Source organism: Coregonus lavaretus, assembly GCF_964263955.1.
Source record: "Coregonus lavaretus genome assembly, contig: HAP1_SCAFFOLD_1870, whole genome shotgun sequence".
In the NCBI taxonomy this organism is placed as follows: Eukaryota; Metazoa; Chordata; class Actinopteri; order Salmoniformes; family Salmonidae; genus Coregonus; species Coregonus lavaretus.
The window spans coordinates 37,580-60,671 of NW_028165561.1; the positions used below are offsets into that span (position 1 = coordinate 37,580).

At 47.1% G+C, this 23,092-nt stretch overlaps 1 protein-coding gene across 1 annotated transcript in view; it reads right to left on the reverse strand.

Annotated features, from left to right (window-relative positions):
• Positions 1-23,092, reverse strand: part of LOC311115723 (regulator of G-protein signaling 7-like) — a gene marked incomplete at both ends in the record, with an annotated part of 71,999 nt that overhangs the window by 23,155 nt on the left and 25,752 nt on the right. The window contains 5 exons of the mRNA XM_084190874.1: positions 1,288-1,362; positions 7,841-7,922; positions 8,606-8,682; positions 9,355-9,419; positions 22,010-22,061. Of these exons, the coding sequence (XP_084047000.1) occupies positions 1,288-1,362; positions 7,841-7,922; positions 8,606-8,682; positions 9,355-9,419; positions 22,010-22,061 (351 nt within the window). The remainder of the gene's footprint in view (positions 1-1,287; positions 1,363-7,840; positions 7,923-8,605; positions 8,683-9,354; positions 9,420-22,009; positions 22,062-23,092) is intronic.

Consider the following 23,092-nt stretch of genomic DNA (forward strand, 5'->3'; position numbering starts at 1 on the left):
GTCACCATATCCTCTCTCTCTGTCACTGCTGTCACCACATCCTCTCTTTCTGTCACTGTTGTCACCACATCCTCTCTCTCTGTCACTGCTGTCTCCACATCCTCTCTCTCTGTCACTGCTGTCTCCACATCCTCTCTCTCTGTCTCTGCTGTCACCACATCCTCTCTCTCTGTCACTGCTGTCACCACATCCTCTCTTTCTGTCACTGTTGTCACCACATCCTCTCTCTCTGTCACTGCTGTCTCCACATCCTCTCTCTCTGTCACTGCTGTCACCACATCCTCTCTCTCTGTCTCTGCTGTCACCACATCCTCTCTCTCTGTCACTGCTGTCACCACATCCTCTCTTTCTGTCACTGTTGTCACCACATCCTCTCTCTCTGTCACTGCTGTCTCCACATCCTCTCTCTCTGTCACTGCTGTCTCCACATCCTCTCTCTCTGTCACTGCTGTCACCACATCCTCTCTCTCTGTCACTGCTGTCTCCACATCCTCTCTCTCTGTCACTGCTGTCTCCACATCCTCTCTCTCTGTCTCTGCTGTCACCACATCCTCTCTCTCTGTCACTGCTGTCACCACATCCTCTCTCTCTGTCTCTGCTGTCACCACATCCTCTCTCTCTGTCACTGCTGTCACCACATCCTCTCTCTCTGTCACTGTTGTCTTCACATCCTCTCTCTCTGTCACTGCTGTCTCCACATCCTCTCTCTCTGTCACTGCTGTCTCCACATCCTCTCTCTCTGTCACCACATCCTCTCTCTCTGTCACTGCTGTCTCCACATCCTCTCTCTCTAAGTCACTGCTGTCTCCACATCCTCTCTCTAAGTCACTGCTGTCACCACATCCTCTCTTTCTGTCACTGCTGTCTCCACATCCTCTCTCTCTGTCACCACATCCTCTCTCTCTGTCACTGCTGTCTCCACATCCTCTCTCTCTGTCACTGCTGTCTCCACATCCTCTCTCTAAGTCACTGCTGTCACCACATCCTCTCTTTCTGTCACTGCTGTCACCACATCCTCTCTCTCTGCTGTCACCACATCCTCTCTCTCTGTCTCCACATCCTCTCTTTCTGTCACTGCTGTCACCACATCCTCTCTCTCTGCTGTCACCACATCCTCTCTCTCTGTCTCCACATCCTCTCTCTCTGTCACTGCTGTCTCCATATCCTCTCTCTCTGTCTCTGCTGTCTCCACATCCTCTCAGTTTATGTCACTGCTGTCACCACATCCTCTCTCTCTGTCTGTCTCCACATCCTCTCTCTTATTACAGTACATATGACAGTCTATACCTTTCTTGTTTTATGAGGCTGCTTCATCCTTGATGACTTCTTGATGTCAGCTTCTGTTGTGTTCACGCATCCAGGCTGTGGAGAGGAACAAGGACAAACATCAATGATACATTTGGGGTCATTCCATGAAAAGTGGTAGTTACAGTCTTGTCCCATCGCTGCAACTCCCGTATGGACTCGGGAGAGGCAAAAGTCGAGAGCCATGCGTCCTCTGAAACACGACCCTGCCAAGCCGCACTGCTTCTTGACACACTGCTCGCTTAACCCGGAAGCCAGCCGCACCAATGTGTCGGAGGAAACACCGTACAACTGCCGACCGTGTCAGGAGTCGCTAGAGCGTGATGGGACAAGGACATCCCGGCCAGCCAAACCCTCCCCTAACCCGGACGATGCTGGGCCAATTGTGCGTCGGATCAAACCCGAATCTGTAGTGACGCCTCAAGCACTGCAGTGCCTTAGACCGCTGTGCCACTCGGGAGGCCGCCCTTCGATATTTTATGTAGAAATTGTGCACCAATATTGCATTTTTAAAGCCTGTTATAATAACTGAAGTGCCCTTTAATATAGACCACATGGAGAATTCAATAAATCTGACTTGCTAAAGTGCCAAAATTCAGCATTTTGACAAGTCCCTCTGTGCACCCTCTGTGACTTCTAGGAAGATTTTCACCCACTTAATCCCAACATTTCTCCAGGTTTTCACCACCATTGTAAAGCCCTAGTCATTTCTGAAGATGATCTATTTCATGTGACTAAGTGAGTCATTTTACATGAACTGAACTCTCGTTTTAATATCGTGAAACTATTCCTTTTTTCATTTTATTCTAAAGAAACACTGAACATCTAATCATCAAATCATATTGTAAAAGCGGTTGAGCTGGTTCAAATATTTTTGGCCATTTCCTGGTGTTTTATGGTGTAAAGCTGAACGTGTCGAGCATAATACTCAACCCTATTACTCATTGATAGACAGGCTAGAAATGTTTTAATGATTTCAACTTTTTTGTGAAGCTTGCATTCAATTGCCACTCCCTGTTGCATCCAACAAGCCTCCATTGCCCCTGTCACGATCTGATTTATGGCTGATTTAAGGTGAAATCCTCAACCCTGTTATGGTCAACCCTGTTACGGTCAACCATGTTACGGTCAACCCTGTTGCGGTCAACCCTGGTTACGGTCAACCCTGGTTACGGTCAACCCTGGTTACGGTCAACCCTGTTACGGTCAACCCCGTTACGGTCAACCCCGTTACGGTCAACCCCGTTACGGTCAACCCCGCTACGGTCAACCCCGCTACGATCAACCCCGTTACGGTCAACCCCGTTACAGTCCACCACGTTGCGGTCCACCCTGTTGTGGTCCACCCTGTTACGGTCAACCCTGTTACTATATTTGGCGCTTAATAGTCACCTACTATAATGTTTTATTCTTTATTTAACCCCTTGAGATGGGAAAACGTGAAGTTTATGAAGTTGAACATGTGCTTTTTAATAACAGAATGTTAAAATGAGGTGAAATCAAACGTTTTTGTTTTTACCAAGTTACACTTCTCAAAAGGCACCGAATCGGTGGAACGACCAACTTCCACGTCTACATTCTTCAGACGCTCTTATCCAGAGCGACTTACAGTAGTGAGTTACATTTTCGTTCTGGTCCCCCCGTGGAGCAAACAAACACTCCAACTATGCTGTGCTCCTCTCAAGCAGAGCAGAGGACACATTTCTGCTGGACAAATAAAATGGTAAATACTGTAACTGTAAGCGTTGATTTCTTTCCAAGGTGTTATTTAGTTAAGCCAAGACGGCTCCATATACACTACACCGTCTTGTTATACAACATCACGTCAACCCCTGAAGAGTCAAGCAGCACATCCACAGACAGACATAGGATGCGACCCAAATGGCACCCTATTTAGTTCACTACTTTTGACCAGGGCCAATAGGGTGGTGTAGTAGTCTAGTATACCACAGCAGCGTGGGTTCCAATCCCCGCCCAGCGCTATTTCCGCAACTCTCTCCTCTATCGGTCCTCTGATATCTATCCTGTCTAATAAACAGAAGATATGAGAGGAGTGGGACTCACCCTCGCCCCCCCCCAAAAAAAAGTAGTGCTCTTAATAGAGAATAGGGTGCGATTTGGAACACAAACGCTACCTGCAGTCCTGGGAGTATGACTTATCTCCAGCACACATGACATGATACTCCATCTGAACAGTATGTCCTATTAGGCCAATAACACTAATGACTGAACACCAGGGAGTTAGACAGTCCTCATCTCCAACAGTATGTCCCATTAGGCCAATAACACTACTGACTGAACACCAGGGAGTTAGACAGTCCTCATCTCCAACAGTATGTCCCATTAGGCCAATAACACTACTGACTGAACACCAGGGAGTTAGACAGTCCTCATCTCCAACAGTATGTCCCATTAGGCCAATAACACTACTGACTGAACACCAGGGAGTTAGACAGTCCTCATCTCCAACAGTATGTCCCATTAGGCCAATAACACTACTGACTGAACACCAGGGAGTAAGACAGTCCTCATCTCCAACAGTATGTCCCATTAGGCCAATAACACTACTGACTGAACACCAGGGAGTTAGACAGTCCTCATCTCCAACAGTATGTCCCATTAGGCCAATAACACTACTGACTGAACACCAGGGAGTAAGACAGTCCTCATCTCCAACAGTATGTCCCATTAGGCCAATAACACTACTGACTGAACACCGGGGAGTTAGACAGTCCTCATCTCCAACAGTATGTCCCATTAGGCCAATAACACTAATGACTGAACACCGGGGAGTTAGACAGTCCTCATCTCCAACAGTATGTCCCATTAGGCCAATAACACTACTGACTGAACACCAGGGAGTAAGACAGTCCTCATCTCCAACAGTATGTCCCATTAGGCCAATAACACTACTGACTGAACACCAGGGAGTTAGACAGTCCTCATCTCCAACAGTATGTCCCATTAGGCCAATAACACTACTGACTGAACACCAGGGAGTAAGACAGTCCTCATCTCCAACAGTATGTCCCATTAGGCCAATAACACTACTGACTGAACACCGGGGAGTTAGACAGTCCTCATCTCCAACAGTATGTCCCATTAGGCCAATAACACTAATGACTGAACACCGGGGAGTTAGACAGTCCTCATCTCCAACAGTATGTCCCATTAGGCCAATAACACTACTGACTGAACACCAGGGAGTTAGACAGTCCTCATCTCCAACAGTATGTCCCATTAGGCCAATAACACTACTGACTGAACACCAGGGAGTTAGACAGTCCTCATCTCCAACAGTATGTCCCATTAGGCCAATAACACTACTGACTGAACACCAGGGAGTTAGACAGTCCTCATCTCCAACAGTCCAGGGAGTTGTTTGTGCCATGGGAGATACTGGAGGAGGATGATTCATCTTTGCATCCCAAATGACACCCTATTCCCTACATAGTGCACTCCTTTTAACCAGGGCCCTATAGGGAATAGGGTGCCGTTTGGGATGCACCCTTACTTGATGTGATGGGGGAAATGAATGTATTTCTGGCTGCAGTGTTGTCTGATTTGATTAACAGGACATTAAACCCACCCAGAGGTGGTTAAATGCTTGGAAGGTGATTTGACCCCTAAAGACCTCTACTCCTCAATCAGACTGTCCTTTGATTGGTGAACATTTAAGTGATAATGCCAGAGAAGCCGGTGTTTGGAGGATATATTGGCACGGGTGTTGTTAGGTCAGGGAAGAAGTCGAGGGCTGGCAAACCGTGACCAATATATTCTCCAAACACCGGCTTCGAGGGCATTATCACTTTTATGCAACGGGTTACGAACATATTCAAATAATGATTGATTTATTTTCATTAAAAACTTTATTTTGATTAATTTATTAAACTATTTCATCCTTCCACAAGATATAGTCCCGACACAAATCTAGGGTTAATACCCAAGCCGGCTGGTCGTTCGTTCTATCGCGACCCAGTCATTCAGTCTTTTTGTGCTGTATTTATGGACGCGTTCTAAATGTTCCATTGCCATACTGGCTGGCAACGTTCTTATCCCCTGCTCACTAGCTAGCCAACTACGGCTAACTAACAGTCACGTCAAACAGTGCAGACAGAATAATAACAGTAGCTGCATTTTGCATTTGTTTAAGGTAGGTTACCATCCCCTGGTTCAGCCTGACCCCATTGTCCAGTGATTACTGCTGAGGTAGGTTACCATCCCCTGGTTCAGCCTGACCCCATTGTCCAGTGATTACTGCTGAGGTAGGTTACCATCCCCTGGTTCAGCCTGACCCCATTGTCCAGTGATTACTGCTGAGGTAGGTTACCATCCCCTGGTTCAGCCTGACCCCATTGTCAAGTGGCAGAGGCCACGTTATAACTCTGTGTTAGGGACCAGGTTGCCAGGGAACTCAGTCAGCTGACCTGCTCATTATAACTCTGTGTTAGGGACCAGGTTGCCAGGGAACTCAGTCAGCTGACCTGCTCATTATAACTCTGTGTTAGGGACCAGGTTGCCAGGGAACTCAGTCAGCTGACCTGCTCATTATAACTCTGTGTTAGGGACCAGGTTGCCAGGGAACTCAGTCAGCTGACCTGCTCATTATAACTCTGTGTTAGGGACCAGGTTGCCAGGGAACTCAGTCAGCTGACCTGCTCATTATAACTCTGTGTTAGGGACCAGGTTGCCAGGGAACTCAGTCAGCTGACCTGCTCATTATAACTCTGTGTTAGGGACCAGGTTGCCAGGGAACTCAGTCAGCTGACCTGCTCATTATAACTCTGTGTTAGGGACCAGGTTGCCAGGGAACTCAGTCAGCTGACCCGCTCAGTCAATCCCAGGCCCTACAGGGTAACAGATCCCTATTACTGCCTGTTCTTTAGTTGGGTGCAGAGAGACAGCAGGTCAGAACAACTCACCACTGGACTCTTCCTACAAGGACAAGAACTCAGCACCACCTCAACACTGGACCCTTCCTACAAGGACAAGAACTCAGCACCACCTCAACACACCTCAACACTGGACCCTTCCTACAAGGACAAGAACTCTGCACCACCTCACCACTGGACCCTTCCTACAAGGACGAGAACTCAGCACCACCTCAACACTGGACCCTTCCTACAAGGACGAGAACTCAGCACCACCTCAACACTGGACCCTTCCTACAAGGACAAGAACTCTGCACCACCTCACCACTGGACCCTTCCTACAAGGACGAGAACTCTGCACCACCTCACCACTGGACCCTTCCTACAAGGACAAGAACTCAGCACCACCTCACCACTGGACCCTTCCTACAAGGACGAGAACTCAGCACCACCTCAACACTGGACCCTTCCTACAAGGACAAGAACTCTGCACCACCTCAACACACCTCAACACTGGACCCTTCCTACAAGGACGAGAACTCTGCACCACCTCACCACTGGACCCTTCCTACAAGGACAAGAACTCTGCACCACCTCACCACTGGACCCTTCCTACAAGGACGAGAACTCAGCACCACCTCAACACTGGACCCTTCCTACAAGGACGAGAACTCTGCACCACCTCACCACTGGACCCTTCCTACAAGGACAAGAACTCTGCACCACCTCACCACTGGACCCTTCCTACAAGGACGAGAACTCAGCACCACCTCAACACTGGACCCTTCCTACAAGGACGAGAACTCTGCACCACCTCACCACTGGACCCTTCCTACAAGGACGAGAACTCAGCACCACCTCACAGTACTAGCCAACTGCAACCCTGTTTATCTGGCCCTTTTGTCATAGTTCATGGGTACTCTACATGTTCAGGCCGTGAGGTGAATCTCTCTCCATTACTTAACATGGGCCAAGAAGGCTGCCAGCCAGGTACTGTTGTTACATAACCAGTACGGCCGACCCAGTGACGTCATCACATCCAGAGTCACTTCCTGGCCACAACTAAGATGGCTGCTGTTCACCTATTAGCATTGTTAGCTATAGCATGTCAACCGATTAGCCCATAACCATGGTGCTAATGCTGCATGCTGGCCTATAGCCTGAGGCCTGCCAGCCGTTTGTCTAGTAGCCTAGCGTGCTAGCCTCCACTGTACACACCAAGTGCTACAATCCACAGCCTGTGGCCTACTAGACTAGCGTGCTAGCTTACCATGCTAGTTGGCCCTGTTCTTACTGTGTGCTAGGTTAGCCTAGCCTCTGTACATAGTGGGTTTAAATTGTGTGCCATGCTCTGCTTATTTGCCCAGTGCTATTAGCCGCTATATGGTACTGCCCAGCTATCTAAAGATCTGTTTGATAACATTCAAAATGTTGAAATATTACCAATTGTTGCCTTTTCCCTGTGTAGATCAATAAGGAGTGAACCTATACATTTCGAACGCTGATATCAACTTACTTCAGTCTGGCGCCTGGTTGGTAAAACCATCTCAAATGATACATTACAATTCTCACCACTGGTCTGTGGTGACAGGGAAACAGAGAGAGGTCGTATTCTCACCACTGGTCTGTGGTGACAGGGAAACAGAGAGAGGTCGTATTCTCACCACTGGTCTGTGCACGTCCCAGAAAGCTCTCTCTTGACTGTCCAGAATCTTCCTCTCAATTTTGTCTCTTTTCTTGTCAACTCTGTGTTAAAGGATAGAGGTGGAAACACTGTAAAACAGACATCCCATCATTTATTTAGTGACAGATGTAGTTTCTTCTTTTGATCACTCTGTTGCAGATGAACTTTCTTGAAATGCAGGAAATGTAAAATGTGTAGTGTATTTGAGGTTTAAAAGGCTTCTGAAGTTTGTAATTTTCACTTAGAAATGTCAGACTTTATTTTCCCTAACAAAAAATGTATCAACCCCATGCAAACATGTTCATTAATTATTTCCTGTTGCTGGAGGATTATTTTCCTGCTGTAGCAAACTGACTCAAATTAAGATCCTACATCTGTCCTCTCCTCTCCTCTCCTCTCCACTCCTCCCCTCTCCTCTCCTCTCCCCCTTCCCTCATCTCCTCTCCCCCCTCTCCACTCCACTCCTCCCCTCTCCCCTCATCTCCCCTCCTCCTCTCCTCATCTCCCCTCCTCCTCTCCTCTCCCCCCTCCCCTCCTCTCATCTCCCCTCCACTCCACTCCTCTCCTTTCCTCCTCTCCCCCCTCCCCTCCTCTCCTCTCCTCTCGTTCCACATCTGTGAGTAAATGGAGGCAGAGACCTTGAGGCTGTGTTGTTGGGAAAAAGGGCTGTTTTACCAGTCAGTCTGCATCAACGTAGGGAATAGGGTGCTATTATTTGAGACACAGCATTGGATGAACTACTTACTTTGCTTGTGCTTCAGCTTGCATAAATATAAACTCCCATTTCCTGGCGAAGGCTCTCTGTAGTCTGGCTAAGGTCTCCTTAAGAACACAGAAACAAACTAAAGGTTAGTGTCTTATAGTTAGACTACCTCTTACATAAAACATACCTCTGAGGGGACAGCAGTTAACTGCTTTCCAAACTAAGCAGGCTTGTCTCCATCAAATGGAGGATATTAGACTGGTTGATTGTTCTTTACACTAGGGTAGAGAGAACTGATACAGTAGAATAGAGGAGGAGGAGGAGGAGGAGGAGGAGAGAGGAGGAGGGAAGAGGAGGAGGAGGTGGAGGAGGAGGTGGAGGAGGAGGTGGAGGAAGAGGAGGAGGAAGAGGAGGGGGGTGGAGGGAGGTAGAGGAAGAGGAGGAGGGTGGAGGAGGAGGAGGTGGAGGAAGAGGAGGAGGGAAGAGGAGGAGGAGGTGGAGGAAGAGGAGGGGGGTGGAGGTGGAGGAAGAGGAGGAGGGAAGAGGAGGAGGAGGTGGAGGAAGAGGAGGAGGAGGTGGAGGAAGAGGAGGGGGGTGGAGGAAGAGGAGGAGGGAAGAGGAGGAGGAGGTGGAGGAAGAGGAGGGGGGTGGAGGTGGAGGAAGAGGAGGAGGGAAGAGGAGGTGGAGGAAGAGGAGGGGGGTGGAGGAAGAGGAGGTGGAGGAAGAGGTGGAGGAAGAGGAGGGGAGTGGAGGAAGAGGAGGAAGAGGAGGAGGAGGAGGGAGGAGCTTACAGCTTCGTAGTCAGCCAGCTCCAGGCGGGCTTTGTTTTGCATTGTTCTTTTGCAGAGGTAAACAGCTGAAAGAGACAGAGGGGAAACAGTCTGTCAGAGAACAGTCAGCAGAAACAGTCGGTCAGAGAACAGTCAGCAGAAACAGTCCATCAAAGAACAGTCAGCAGAAAGTCAGTCAGTCATAGAAACAGTCGGTCAGAAACAGTCAGTCAGGAGAAATATCTTGCTACAGACGTGCTACCTTGTCCCGGACCTGCTGTTTCGACCCTCTCTCTCTCTCTCTCTCTCTACCGCACCTGCTGTCTCGACCTCTGAATGCTCGGCTATGAAAAGCCAACTGACATTTACTCCTGAGGTATTGACCTGTTGCACCCTCTACAACCACTGTGATTATTATTTGACCCTGCTGGTCATCTATGAACATTTGAACATCTTGAAGAACGATCTGGCCTTAATGGCCATGTACTCTTATAATCTCCACCCAGCACAGCCAGAAGAGGACTGGCCACCTCTCAGAGCCTGGTTCCTCTCTAGGTTTCTTCCTAGGTTCCTGCCTTTTCTAGGAAGTTTTTCCTAGCCACTGTGCTTCTACATCTGCATTGCTTGCTGTTTGGGGTTTTAGGCTGGGTTTATGTATAAGCACTTTGTGACAACTGCCTTGTAAGGATCCGACGGCGAGCGAGTAAACTGCCTCTTCCATCAATCCTATTAGCCAATGTTCAATCATTGGAAAATAAATTAGACAACCTAAGATTAAGGTTATCCTACCAACGGGACATTAAAAACTGTAATATCTTATATTTCACTGAGTCGTGGCTGAACGACGACATGGATAACATACAGCTAGCGGGCTATACGCTACATCGGCAGGATAGAACGGCTGACTCCGGTAAGACAAAGGGTGGCGGTCTGTGTATATTTGTAAACAACAGCTGGTGCACCAAATCTAATATTAAGGAAGTCTCGCCTTAAGTAGAGTATCTCATGATAAGCTGTAGACCACACTATTTACCAAGAGAGTTTTCATTTATATTCTTCGTAGCTGTCTATTTACCACCACAAACCGATGCTGGAACTAAGACCGCACTGAATGAGCTGTATAAGGCCATAAGCAAACAGGAAAACGCTCCTCCAGAGGCAGTGCTCCTAGTGGCCGGGGACTTTAATGCAGGGAAACTTAAATACGTTCTACCTAATTTCTACCAGCATGTTAAATGTGCAATTGCATCATCTGTGGACCAGAGGAAAATAAACTCTAGACCACCTTTACGCCACACACAGAGACGCATACAAAGCTCTCCCTCGCCCTCCATTTGGCAAATCTGACCATTACTCTATCCTCCTGATTCCTGCTTACAAGCAAAAACTAAAGCAGGAAGCACCAGTGACTCGGTTAATAAAGAAGTGGTCAGATGAAGCAGATGCTAAGCTACAGGACTGTTTTGCTAGCACAGACTGGAATATGTTCCGGGATTCTTCCGATAGCATTGAGGAATACAGTCACTGGCTTCATCAATAAGTGCATTGATGACGTCGTCCCCACAGTGACCGTACGTACATATCCCAACCAGATGCCATGGATTACAGGCAACAGCACTGAGCTAAAGGGCAGAGCTGCCGCTTTCAAGGAGCGGGACTCTAACCCGGACGCTTATAAGAAATCCCTCTATGCCCTCCGACGAACCATCAAACAGGCAAAGAGTCAGCTCGTCGGATGTGGCAGGGCTTGAAAACTATTACAGACTACAAAGGGAAGCACAGCTGCGAGCTGCCCAGCGACACAAGCCTACCAGACAAGCTAAATCACCTCTATGCTCGCTTCGAGGCAAGCAACACTGAAGCATGCATGAGAGCATCAGCTGTTCCGGATGACTACGTGATCATGCTCTCCGTAGCTGATGTGAGTAAGACTTTTAAGCAGTTCAACATTCACAAGGCTACCGATGGTGCAGCTGTATAACTTTTTGAGGATCTGAGGACCAATGCCAAATCTTTTCAGTCTCCTGAGGAGGAATAGGCTTTGTCGTGCCCTCTTCACGACTGCCTTGGTGAGTTTGGACCATGATAGTTTATTGGTGATGTGGACACCAAAGAACATGAAGCTCTCAACCTGTTCCACTACAGCCCGTTGATGAGAATGGGGGCGTGCTCAGTCCTCTTCTCTTTCCTGTAGTCCACAATCATCTCCTTTGTCTTGGTCACGTTGAGGGAGAGGTTGTTGTCCTGGCACCACACGGCCAGGTCTCTGACCTCCTCCCTATAGGCTGTCTCATTGTTGTCGGTGATCAGGCCTACCACTGTTGTGTCGTCGGCAAACTTAATGATGGTGTTGGAGTCTTGCCTGGCCATGCAGTCATGGGTGAACAGGGAGTACAGGAGGGGACTGAGCACGTACCCCGGAGGGGCCCCCGTGTTGAGGATCAGCGTGGCAGATGTGTTGTTACCTACCCTTACCACCTGGGGGCGGCCCGTCAGGAAGTCCAGGATCCAGTTGCAGAGGGAGGTGCTTAGTCCCAGGGTCCTTAGCTTAGTGATGAGCTTTGAGGGCACTATGGTGTTGAACGCTGAGCTGTAGTCAGTGAATAGCATTCTCACGTAGGTGTTCCTTTTGTCCAGGTGGGAAAGGGCAGTGTGGAGTGCGATAGAGATTGCATCATCTGTGGATCTGTTGGGGCGGTATGCAAATTGGAGTGGGTCTAGGGTTTCTGGGATGATGGTGTTGATGTGAGCCATGACCAGCCTTTCAAAGCACTTCATGGCTACAGACGTGAGTGCTACGGGCCGGTAGTCATTTAGGCAGGTTACCTTAGTGTTCTCGGGCACAGGGACAAGTTATCCTACTGTCCACTTCATCTATCCCAAGCTATCCTACAGAGGTGTTATCAGATACAGGGGAAACAGAGGGGTTCTCAGATACAGGGGAAACAGAGGGGTTATCAGATACAGGGGAAACAGAGGGGTGATCAGATACAGCTGGTGGGGAAACAGAGGGGTTATCAGATACAGGGGAACAGAGGGGTGATCAGATACAGCTGGTGGGGAAACAGAGGGGTTATCAGATACAGCTGGTGGGGAAACAGAGGGGTTATCAGATACAGGGGAAACAGAGGGGTTATCAGATACAGCTGGTGGGGAAACAGAGGGGTTATCAGATACAGGGGAAACAGAGGGGTTATCAGATACAGGGGAAACAGAGGGGTTATCAGATACAGGGGAAACAGAGGGGTTATCAGATACAGGGGAAACAGAGGGGTTATCAGATACAGCTGGTGGGGAAACAGAGGGGTTATCAGATACAGGGGAAACAGGGGGGTTATCAGATACAGGGGAAACAGAGGGGTTATCAGATACAGCTGGTGGGGAAACAGAGAGGTTATCAGATACAGGGGAAACAGAGGGGTTATCAGATACAGCTGGTGGGGAAACAGAGGGGTTATCAGATACAGGGGAAACAGAGGGGTTATCAGATACAGGGGAAACAGAGGGGTTATCAGATACAGCTGGTGGGGAAACAGAGAGGTTATCAGATACAGGGGAAACAGAGGGGTTATCAGATACAGCTGGTGGGGAAACAGAGGGGTTATCAGATACAGGGGAAACAGAGGGGTTATCAGATACAGGGGAAACAGAGGGGTTATCAGATACAGGGGAAACAGAGGGGTTATCAGATACAGGGGAAACAGAGGGGTTATCAGATACAGCTGGTGGGGAAACAGAGGGGTTATCAGATACAGGGGAAACAGAGGGGTTATCAGATACAGGGGAAACAGAGGGGTTATCAGATACAGGTGAAACATAGGGGTTATCAGATACAGGGGAAACAGAGGGGTTATCAGATACAGCTGGTGGGGAAACAGAGGGGTTATCAGATACAGGGGAAACAGAGGGGTTATCAGATACAGGGGAAACAGAGGGGTTATCAGATACAGGGGAAACAGAGGGGTTATCAGATACAGCTGGTGGGGAAACAGAGGGGTTATCAGATACAGGGGAAACAGAGGGGTTATCAGATACAGCTGGTGGGGAAACAGAGGGGTTATCAGATACAGGGGAAACAGAGGGGTTATCAGATACAGCTGGTGGGGAAACAGAGGTGTTATCAGATACAGCTGGTGGGGAAACAGAGGGGTTATCAGATACAGGGGAAACAGAGGGGTTATCAGATACAGGGGAAAGAGAGGGGTTATCAGATACAGGGGAAACAGAGGGGTTATCAGATACAGGGGAAACAGAGGGGTTATCAGATACAGCTGGTGGGGAAACAGAGGGGTTATCAGATACAGGGGAAACAGAGGGGTTATCAGATACAGCTGGTGGGGAAACAGAGGGGTTATCAGATACAGGGGAAACAGAGGGGTTATCAGATACAGGGGAAACAGAGGGGTTATCAGATACAGGGGAAACAGAGGGGTTATCAGATACAGCTGGTGGGGAAACAGAGGGGTTATCAGATACAGGGGAAACAGAGGGGTTATCAGATACAGGGGAAACAGAGGGGTTATCAGATACAGCTGGTGGGGAAACAGAGAGGTTATCAGATACAGGGGAAACAGAGGGGTTATCAGATACAGCTGGTGGGGAAACAGAGGGTTTATCAGATACAGGGGAAACAGAGGGGTTATCAGATACAGCTGGTGGGGAAACAGAGGGGTTATCAGATACAGGGGAAACAGAGGGGTTATCAGATACAGCTGGTGGGGAAACAGAGGGGTTATCAGATACAGGGGAAACAGAGGGGTTATCAGATACAGGGGAAACAGAGGGGTTATCAGATACAGGGGAAACAGAGGGGTTATCAGATACAGGGGAAACAGAGGGGTTATCAGATACAGCTGGTGGGGAAACAGAGGGGTTATCAGATACAGGGGAAACAGAGGGGTTATCAGATACAGGGGAAACAGAGGGGTTATCAGATACAGCTGGTGGGGAAACAGAGGGGTTATCAGATACAGGGGAAACTGAGGGGTTATCAGATACAGCTGGTGGGGAAACAGAGGGGTTATCAGATACAGGGGAAACAGAGGGGTTATCAGATACAGCTGGTGGGGAAACAGAGGGGTTATCAGATACAGGGGAAACAGAGGGGTTATCAGATACAGGGGAAACAGAGGGGTTATCAGATACAGCTGGTGGGGAAACAGAGGGGTTATCAGATACAGGGGAAACAGAGGGGTTATCAGATACAGCTGGTGGGGAAACAGAGGGGTTATCAGATACAGGTGAAACATAGGGGTTATCAGATACAGGTGAAACATAGGGGTTATCAGATACAGGGGAAACAGAGGGGTTATCAGATACAGCTGGTGGGGAAACAGAGGGGTTATCAGATACAGGGGAAACAGAGGGGTTATCAGATACAGGGGAAACAGAGGGGTTATCAGATACAGCTGGTGGGGAAACAGAGGGGTTATCAGATACAGGGGAAACTGAGGGGTTATCAGATACAGCTGGTGGGGAAACAGAGGGGTTATCAGATACAGGGGAAACAGAGGGGTTATCAGATACAGCTGGTGGGGAAACAGAGGGGTTATCAGATACAGGGGAAACAGAGGGGTTATCAGATACAGGGGAAACAGAGGGGTTATCAGATACAGCTGGTGGGGAAACAGAGGGGTTATCAGATACAGGGGAAACAGAGGGGTTATCAGATACAGCTGGTGGGGAAACAGAGGGGTTATCAGATACAGGGGAAACAGAGAGGTTATCAGATACAGCTGGTGGGGAAACAGAGGGGTTATCAGATACAGGGGAAACAGAGAGGTTATCAGATACAGCTGGTGGGGAAACAGAGGGGTTATCAGATACAGGGGAAACAGAGGGGTTATCAGATACAGGGGAAACAGAGGGGTTATCAGATACAGGGGAAAGAGAGGGGTTATCAGATACAGCTGGTGGGGAAACAGAGGGGTTATCAGATACAGCTGGTTGGGAAAACAGAGGGGTTATCAGATACAGCTGGTGGGGAAACAGAGGGGTTATCAGATACAGGGGAAACAGAGGGGTTATCAGATACAGCTGGTGGGGAAACAGAGGGGTTATCAGATACAGGGGAAACAGAGAGGTTATCAGATACAGCTGGTGGGGAAACAGAGGGGTTATCAGATACAGGGGAAACAGAGGGGTTATCAGATACAGCTGGTGGGGAAACAGAGGGGTTATCAGATACAGGGGAAACAGAGGGGTTATCAGATACAGGGGAAACAGAGGGGTTATCAGATACAGGGGAAACAGAGGGGTGATCAGATACAGCTGGTGGGGAAACAGAGGGGTTATCAGATACAGCTGGTGGGGAAACAGAGGGGTTATCAGATACAGCTGGTGGGGAAACAGAGGGGTTATCAGATACAGGGGAAACAGAGGGGTTATCAGATACAGGGGAAACAGAGGGGTTATCAGATACAGGGGAAACAGAGGGGTTATCAGATACAGGGGAAACAGAGGGGTTATCAGATACAGGGGAAACAGAGGGGTTATCAGATACAGCTGGTGGGGAAACAGAGAGGTTATCAGATACAGGGGAAACAGAGGGGTTATCAGATACAGGGGAAACAGAGGGGTTATCAGATACAGCTGGTGGGGAAACAGAGGGGTTATCAGATACAGCTGGTTGGGAAACAGAGGGGTTATCAGATACAGGGGAAACAGAGGGGTTATCAGATACAGCTGGTGGGTAAACAGAGGGGTTATCAGATACAGGGGAAACAGAGGGGTTATCAGATACTGGGGAAACAGAGGGGTTATCAGATACAGCTGGTGGGGAAACAGAGGGGTTATCAGATACAGGGGAAACAGAGGGGTTATCAGATACAGGGGAAACAGAGGGGTTATCAGATACAGCTGGTGGGGAAACAGAGGGTTATCAGATACAGGGGAAACAGAGGGGTTATCAGATACAGCTGGTGGGGAAACAGAGGGGTTATCAGATACAGGGGAAACAGAGGGGTTATCAGATACAGGGGAAACAGAGGGGTTATCAGATACAGCTGGTGGGGAAACAGAGGGGTTATCAGATACAGGGGAAACAGAGGGGTTATCAGATACAGCTGGTGGGTAAACAGAGGGGTTATCAGATACAGGGGAAACAGAGGGGTTATCAGATACAGCTGGTGGGGAAACAGAGGGGTTATCAGATACAGGGGAAACAGAGGGGTTATCAGATACAGGGGAAACAGAGGGGTTATCAGATACAGGGGAAACAGAGGGGTTATCAGATACAGGGGAAACAGAGGGGTTATCAGATACAGGGGAAACAGAGGGGTTATCAGATACAGGGGAAACATAGGGGTTATCAGATACAGCTGGTGGGGAAACAGAGGGGTTATCAGATACAGGGGAAACATAGGGGTTATCAGATACAGCTGGTGGGGAAACAGAGGGGTTATCAGATACAGGGGAAACAGAGGGGTTATCAGATACAGGGGAAACAGAGGGGTTATCAGATACAGGGGAAACAGAGGGGTTATCAGATACAGGGGAAACAGGACTGCTATTACCAAACTAAAAGCAGGTTGATGTTTTCTCAGCTGTAGGTGAAACAAACCAGATACCTTCAGCTCTACACTCTTAGAAAAAAGGTTCCAAAAGCGTTCTGTCCCCATAGGAGAACCCTTTTTGTTTTCAGGGAAACGCTCTGTGGATAGGGTCCTACATGGAACCCAAAAGGGTTCTACCTGGAACCAAAAAGGGTTATTCGAAGGGTTCTCTTTTGGGGACAGCCATATAACCCTTTTAGGTTCTAGATAGCACCTTTCTTTCTAAGAGTGTAGACCCTGAACTGAGCTGTCTCCAAACAATGATGGATAAAGTGGACTGTAGGATAGATAGGTATACATCAGGAGATATTTTTTTGACATGACAGAACAGAGGATGGTTAGATAGGTACAGTGGGGGAAAAAAGTATTTAGTCAGCCACCAATTGTGCAAGTTCTCCCACTTAAAAAGATGAGAGAGGCCTGTAATTTTTATCATAGGTACACGTCAACTATGACAGACAAAATGAGGAAAAAAATTCCAGAAAATCACATTGTAGGATTTTTAATGAATTTATTTGCAAATTATGGTGGAAAATAAGTATTTGGTCAATAACAAAAGTTTCTCAATACTTTGTTATATACCCTTTGTTGGCAATGACACAGGTCAAACGTTTTCTGTAAGTCTTCACAAGGTTTTCACACACTGTTGCTGGTATTTTGGCCCATTCCTCCATGCAGATCTCGTCTAGAGCAGTGTTGTTTTGGGGCTGTCGCTGGGCAACACAGACTTTCAACTCCCTCCAAACATTTGCTATGGGGTTGAGATCTGGAGACTGGCTAGGCCACTCCAGGACCTTGAAATGCTTCTTAAGAAGCCACTCCTTCGTTGCCCGGGCGGTGTGTTTGGGATCATTGTCATGCTGAAATACCCAGCCACGTTTCATCTTCAATGCCCTTGCTGATGGAAGGAGGTTTTCACTCAAAATCTCACGATACAAGGCCCCATTCATTCTTTCCTTTACACGGATCAGTCGTCCTGGTCCCTTTGCAGGAAAACAGCTCCAAAGCATGATGTTTCCACCCCCATGCTTCACAGTAGGTATGGTGTTCTTTGGATGCAACTCAGCATTCTTTGTCCTCCAAACACAACGAGTTGAGTTTTTACCAAAAAGTTCTATTTTGGTTTCATCTGACCATATGACATTCTCCCAATCCTCTTCTGGATCATCCAAATGCACTCTAGCAAACTTCAGACGGGCCTGGACATGTACTGGCTTAAGCAGGGGGACACGTCTGGCACTGCAGGATTTGAGTCCCTGGCGGCGTAGTGTGTTACTGATGGTAGGCTTTGTTACTTTGGTCCCAGCTCTCTGCAGGTCATTCACTAGGTCCCCCCGTGTGGTTCTGGGATTTTTGCTCACCGTTCTTGTGATCATTTTGACGCCACGGGGTGAGATCTTGCGTGGAGCCCCAGATCGAGGGAGATGATCAGTGGTCTTGTATGTCTTCCATTTCCTAATAATTGCTCCCACTCTTAATGATCGGCTATGAAAAGCCAACTGAGAGACCTGAGCCCTAGGACCATACGTCGGGACTACCGGCCGTGGTGACTCCTTGCTGTCCCCAGTCCGCCTGGCCTTGCTGCTATTCCAGTTTAAACTGTTCTGCCTGCGGTTATGGAACCCCTACCTGTCCCAGACCTGCTGTTTTCAACTCTTAATGATCGGCTATGAAAAGCCAACTGAGATTTATTCCTGATTATTATTTGACCATGCTTGTCACTTATGAACATTTTTGAACATCTTGGCATGGTTCTGTTATAATCTCCACCCGGCACAGCCAGAAGAGGACTGGCCACCCCTCATAGCCTGGTTCCTCTCTAGGTTTCTTCCTAGGTTTTCGCCTTTCTAGGGAGTTTTTCCTAGCCACCGTGCTTCTACACCTGCATTACTAGCTGTTTGGGGTTTTAGGCTGGGTTTCTGTACAGCACTTCGAGATATTAGCTGATGTAAGAAGGGCTATATAAAATAAAATTAATTGATTGATTGATTTCTTCAAACCAAGCTGCTTACCTATTGCAGATTCAGTCTTCCCAGCCTGGTGCAGGTCTACAATTTTGTTTCTGGTGTCCTTGGACAGCTCTTTGGTCTTGGCCATAGTGGAGTTTGGAGTGTGACTGTTTGAGGTTGTGGACAGGTGTCTTTTATACTGATAACAAGTTCAAACAGGTGCCATTAATACAGGTAACGAGTGGAGGACAGAGGAGCCTCTTAAAGAAGAAGTTACAGGTCTGTGAGAGCCAGAAATCTTGGTTGTTTGTAGATGACCAAATACTTATTTTCCACCATAATTTGCAAATAAATTCATTAAAAATCCTACAATGTGATTTTCTGGATTTTCTTTTCTCAATTTGTCTGTCATAGTTGACGTGTACCTATGATGAAAATTACAGGCCTCTCTCATCTTTTTAAGTGGGAGAACTAAATACTTTTTTCCCCCACTGTATACATCAGGAGAGAGGTTTCTGACATCATGACAGAACAGAGGATCCTAACATATGTCTTCTGTCAGAGGAGGATGGATCAGTGAACCTATAGCTCCACCCCCCATTATGATCTCTATGTATAGCTCCTCTTCTATAGCTTCTCTCCCTGCTGACCATTCTAGAACTATAGAGCTGACCATTCTAGAACCAGAGAGCTGACCATTCTAGAACCAAAGAGCTGACCATTCTAGAACAATAGAGCTGACCATTCTAGAACCATAGAGCTGACCATTCTAGAACCATAGAGCTGACCATTCTAGAACCATAGAGCTGACCTTTCTAGAACCATAGAGCGGACCATTCTAGAACCATAGAGCGGACCATTCTAGAACCATAGAGCTGACCATTCTAGAACCATAGAGCTGACCATTCTAGAACCATAGAGCTGACCATTCTAGAACCATAGAGCTGACCATTCTAGAACCATAGAGCTGACCATTCTAGAACCATAGAGCTGACCTTTCTAGAACCATAGAGCGGACCATTCTAGAACCATACAGCGGACCATTCTAGAACCATAGAGCTGACCATTCTAGAACCACAGAGCTGACCTTTCTAGAACCATAGAGCTAACCATTCTAGAACCATAGAGCTGACCTTTCTAGAACCATGAAGCTGACCATTCTAGAACCATGAAGCTGACCATTCTAGAACCATAGAGCTGACCATTGTAGAACCATGAAGCTGACCATTCTAGAACCATAGAGCTGACCTTTCTAGAACCATAGAGCTGACCATTCTAGAACCATGAAGCTGACCATTCTAGAACCATGAAGCTGACCATTCTAGAACCATAGAGCTGACCATTCTAGAACCATAGAGCTGACCTTTCTAGAACCATATAGCTGACCATTCTAGAACCATAGAGCTGACCATTCTAGAACCATAGAGCTGACCATTCTAGAACCATAGAGCTGACCATTCTAGAACCATGAAGCTGACCATTCTAGAACCATGAAGCTGACCATTCTAGAACCATAGAGCTGACCATTCTAGAACCATGAAGCTGACCATTCTAGAACCATGAAGCTGACCATTCTAGAATCATAGAGCTGGCCATTCTATAACCATAGAGCTAACCATTTCAGAACAATAGAGTTGACCATTCTAGAACCATAAAGCTGACCATGCTAGAACCATAGAGCTGACCATTCTAGAACCATGAAGTTGACCATTCTAGAACCATAAAGCTGACCATGCTAGAACCATAGAGCTGACCTTTCTAGAACCATAGAGCTGACCATTGTAGAACCATAGAGCTGACCATTCTAAAACCATAGAGCTGACCATTTCAGAACAATAGAGTTGACCATTCTAGAACCATAAAGCTGACCATGCTAGAACCATAGAGCTGACCATTCTAGAACCATAGAGCTGACCATTTCAGAACAATAGAGTTGACCATTCTAGAACCATAAAGCTGACCATGCTAGAACCATAGAGCTGACCATTCTAGAACCATGAAGCTGACCATTCTAGAACCATAGAGCTGACCATTCTAGAACCATGAAGCTGACCATTCTAGAACCATGAAGCTGACCATTCTAGAACCATAGAGCTGACCATTCTAGAACCATGAAGCTGACCATTCTAGAACCATGAAGCTGACCATTCTAGAATCATAGAGCTGGCCATTCTATAACCATAGAGCTGACCATTTCAGAACAATAGAGTTGACCACTCTAGAACCATAAAGCTGACCATTCTAAAACCATAAATCTGACCATTCTAGAACCATAGAGCTGATCATTCTAGAAGCATAAAGCTGACCATTCAAGGATCATAGAGCTGACCGTTCTAGAACCATAAAGCTGACCATTCTAGAACCATAGCTGGCCATTCTAGAACGATAGAGCTGATCATTCTAGAACCATAAAGCTAGCCATTCTAGAACCAAAAATTATTTGTTGTGTATGTTCTATGTTGTATTATCTAGTATGTGTATTTCTATGTTGGCCGGTGTGGTTCCCAATCAGAGGCAGCTGTCGCTCATTGTCTCTGATTGGGGACCATACTTAGGCAGCCTATTGGCACTGTCTAGTTGTGGGATCTTGTTCCGTGTAAGGTTAGTTGTGTGTCTACCTTAGGACTTCACGGTTTGTTTCCTTTGTCGTGTGTTTATTAAGTTCAATAAACATGTACGCATATCACGCTGCGCCTTGGTCTGACCCGTCCTTCAACGAACGTGACACAGACAGGGTATTGGTGTATGGGTTTCCTGGTTGTATACCAGATAGGAAACAGACAGACAGGGTATTGGTGTATTGGTTTCCTGGTTGTATACCTGATAGGAAACAGAGACAGGGTATTGGTGTCTGGGTTTCCTGGTTGTATACCAGATAGGAAACAGACAGACAGGGTATTGGTGTATGGGTTTCCTGGTTGTATACCAGTAAGCTGAATATGAATATTGTTCAGCTGATTTTGTTTTCCATGATTTGTTCCTGACAGACCAGTAATCCATCCGGCTGTAGGAAGTAGCTTCCATCTGGAGGGATGACTGGAGCTCTGGGCCGACCGACCGCAGAGCAGAGCGGGAAAGTAGCCTGGATTTACTGGACTGGACAGTGGTTTAATGTGTTTCAGTGTGTGTGTGTGTGACAATTAGGTGATTTAGGTCATTGTCTGCTGTACTCACCATAGTCTGTGTTCTCAGGTTCCCAACAGTTGGATGGCCAGAAATAGGGAGTCTGAGAGAGAGAGAGGAGGGAGAGGGGGAGAGAGACAGGGAGAGAGAGAGAGAGGCAGAGAGAGACAGAGAGAGAGAGAGAGAGAGAGAGAGAGAGAGAGAGAGAGAGAGAGAGAGAGAGACAGAGAGAGAGACAGAGAGAGAGAGAGAGACAGAGAGAGAGACAGAGAGAGAGACAGAGAGACAGAGAGAGAGAGAGAGAGAGAGAGAGAGAGACAGAGACAGAGACAGAGACAGAGACAGAGAGACATAGGTAGAGAGAGAGAGAGAGAGAGAGAGAGAGAGAGAGAGACAGAGAGAGAGAGAGAGAAAGTGTGAGTGAGCGAGAGAGAGAGAGAAGAGAGAGAGAGAGAGAGAGAGAGAGAGAGAAAGTGTGAGCGAGCGAGAGAGAGAGAGAGAGAGAGAGAGAGAGAGAGAGAGTGCATTGTGTAATGATTCTAATAGACCCTTCAGGATATTTAACCAGATCACTGTTGTTTCAGATCATTTCTGTTATTTTCAAGAGCACTCATGAATTAAGGACATTTTGATGTTTTCAATATTGATCTGTAAACATTAGCTATAGTTTATACCTGATCTGTAAACATTAGCTATAGTTTATACCTGATCTGTAAACATTAGCTATAGTTTATACCTGATCTGTAAACATTAGCTATAGTTTATACCTGATCTGTAAACATTACCTATAGTTTATACCTGATCTGTAAACATTAGCTATAGTTTATACCTGATCTGTAAACATTAGCTATAGTTTATACCTGATCTGTAAACATTACCTATAGTTTATACCTGATCTGTAAACATTAGCTATAGTTTATACCTGATCTGTAAACATTAGCTATAGTTTATACCTGATCTGTAAACATTAGCTATAGTTTATACCTGATCTGTAAACATTACCTATAGTTTATACCGGCTGCATCACTCTATCAATTCATTATTAGGCAATATGAATAAAATACTGTAGTAATTTAACCACTCAAACACTAATCTACTGACACACCACTATCCCAGTAGGCCGTAGATATAAGA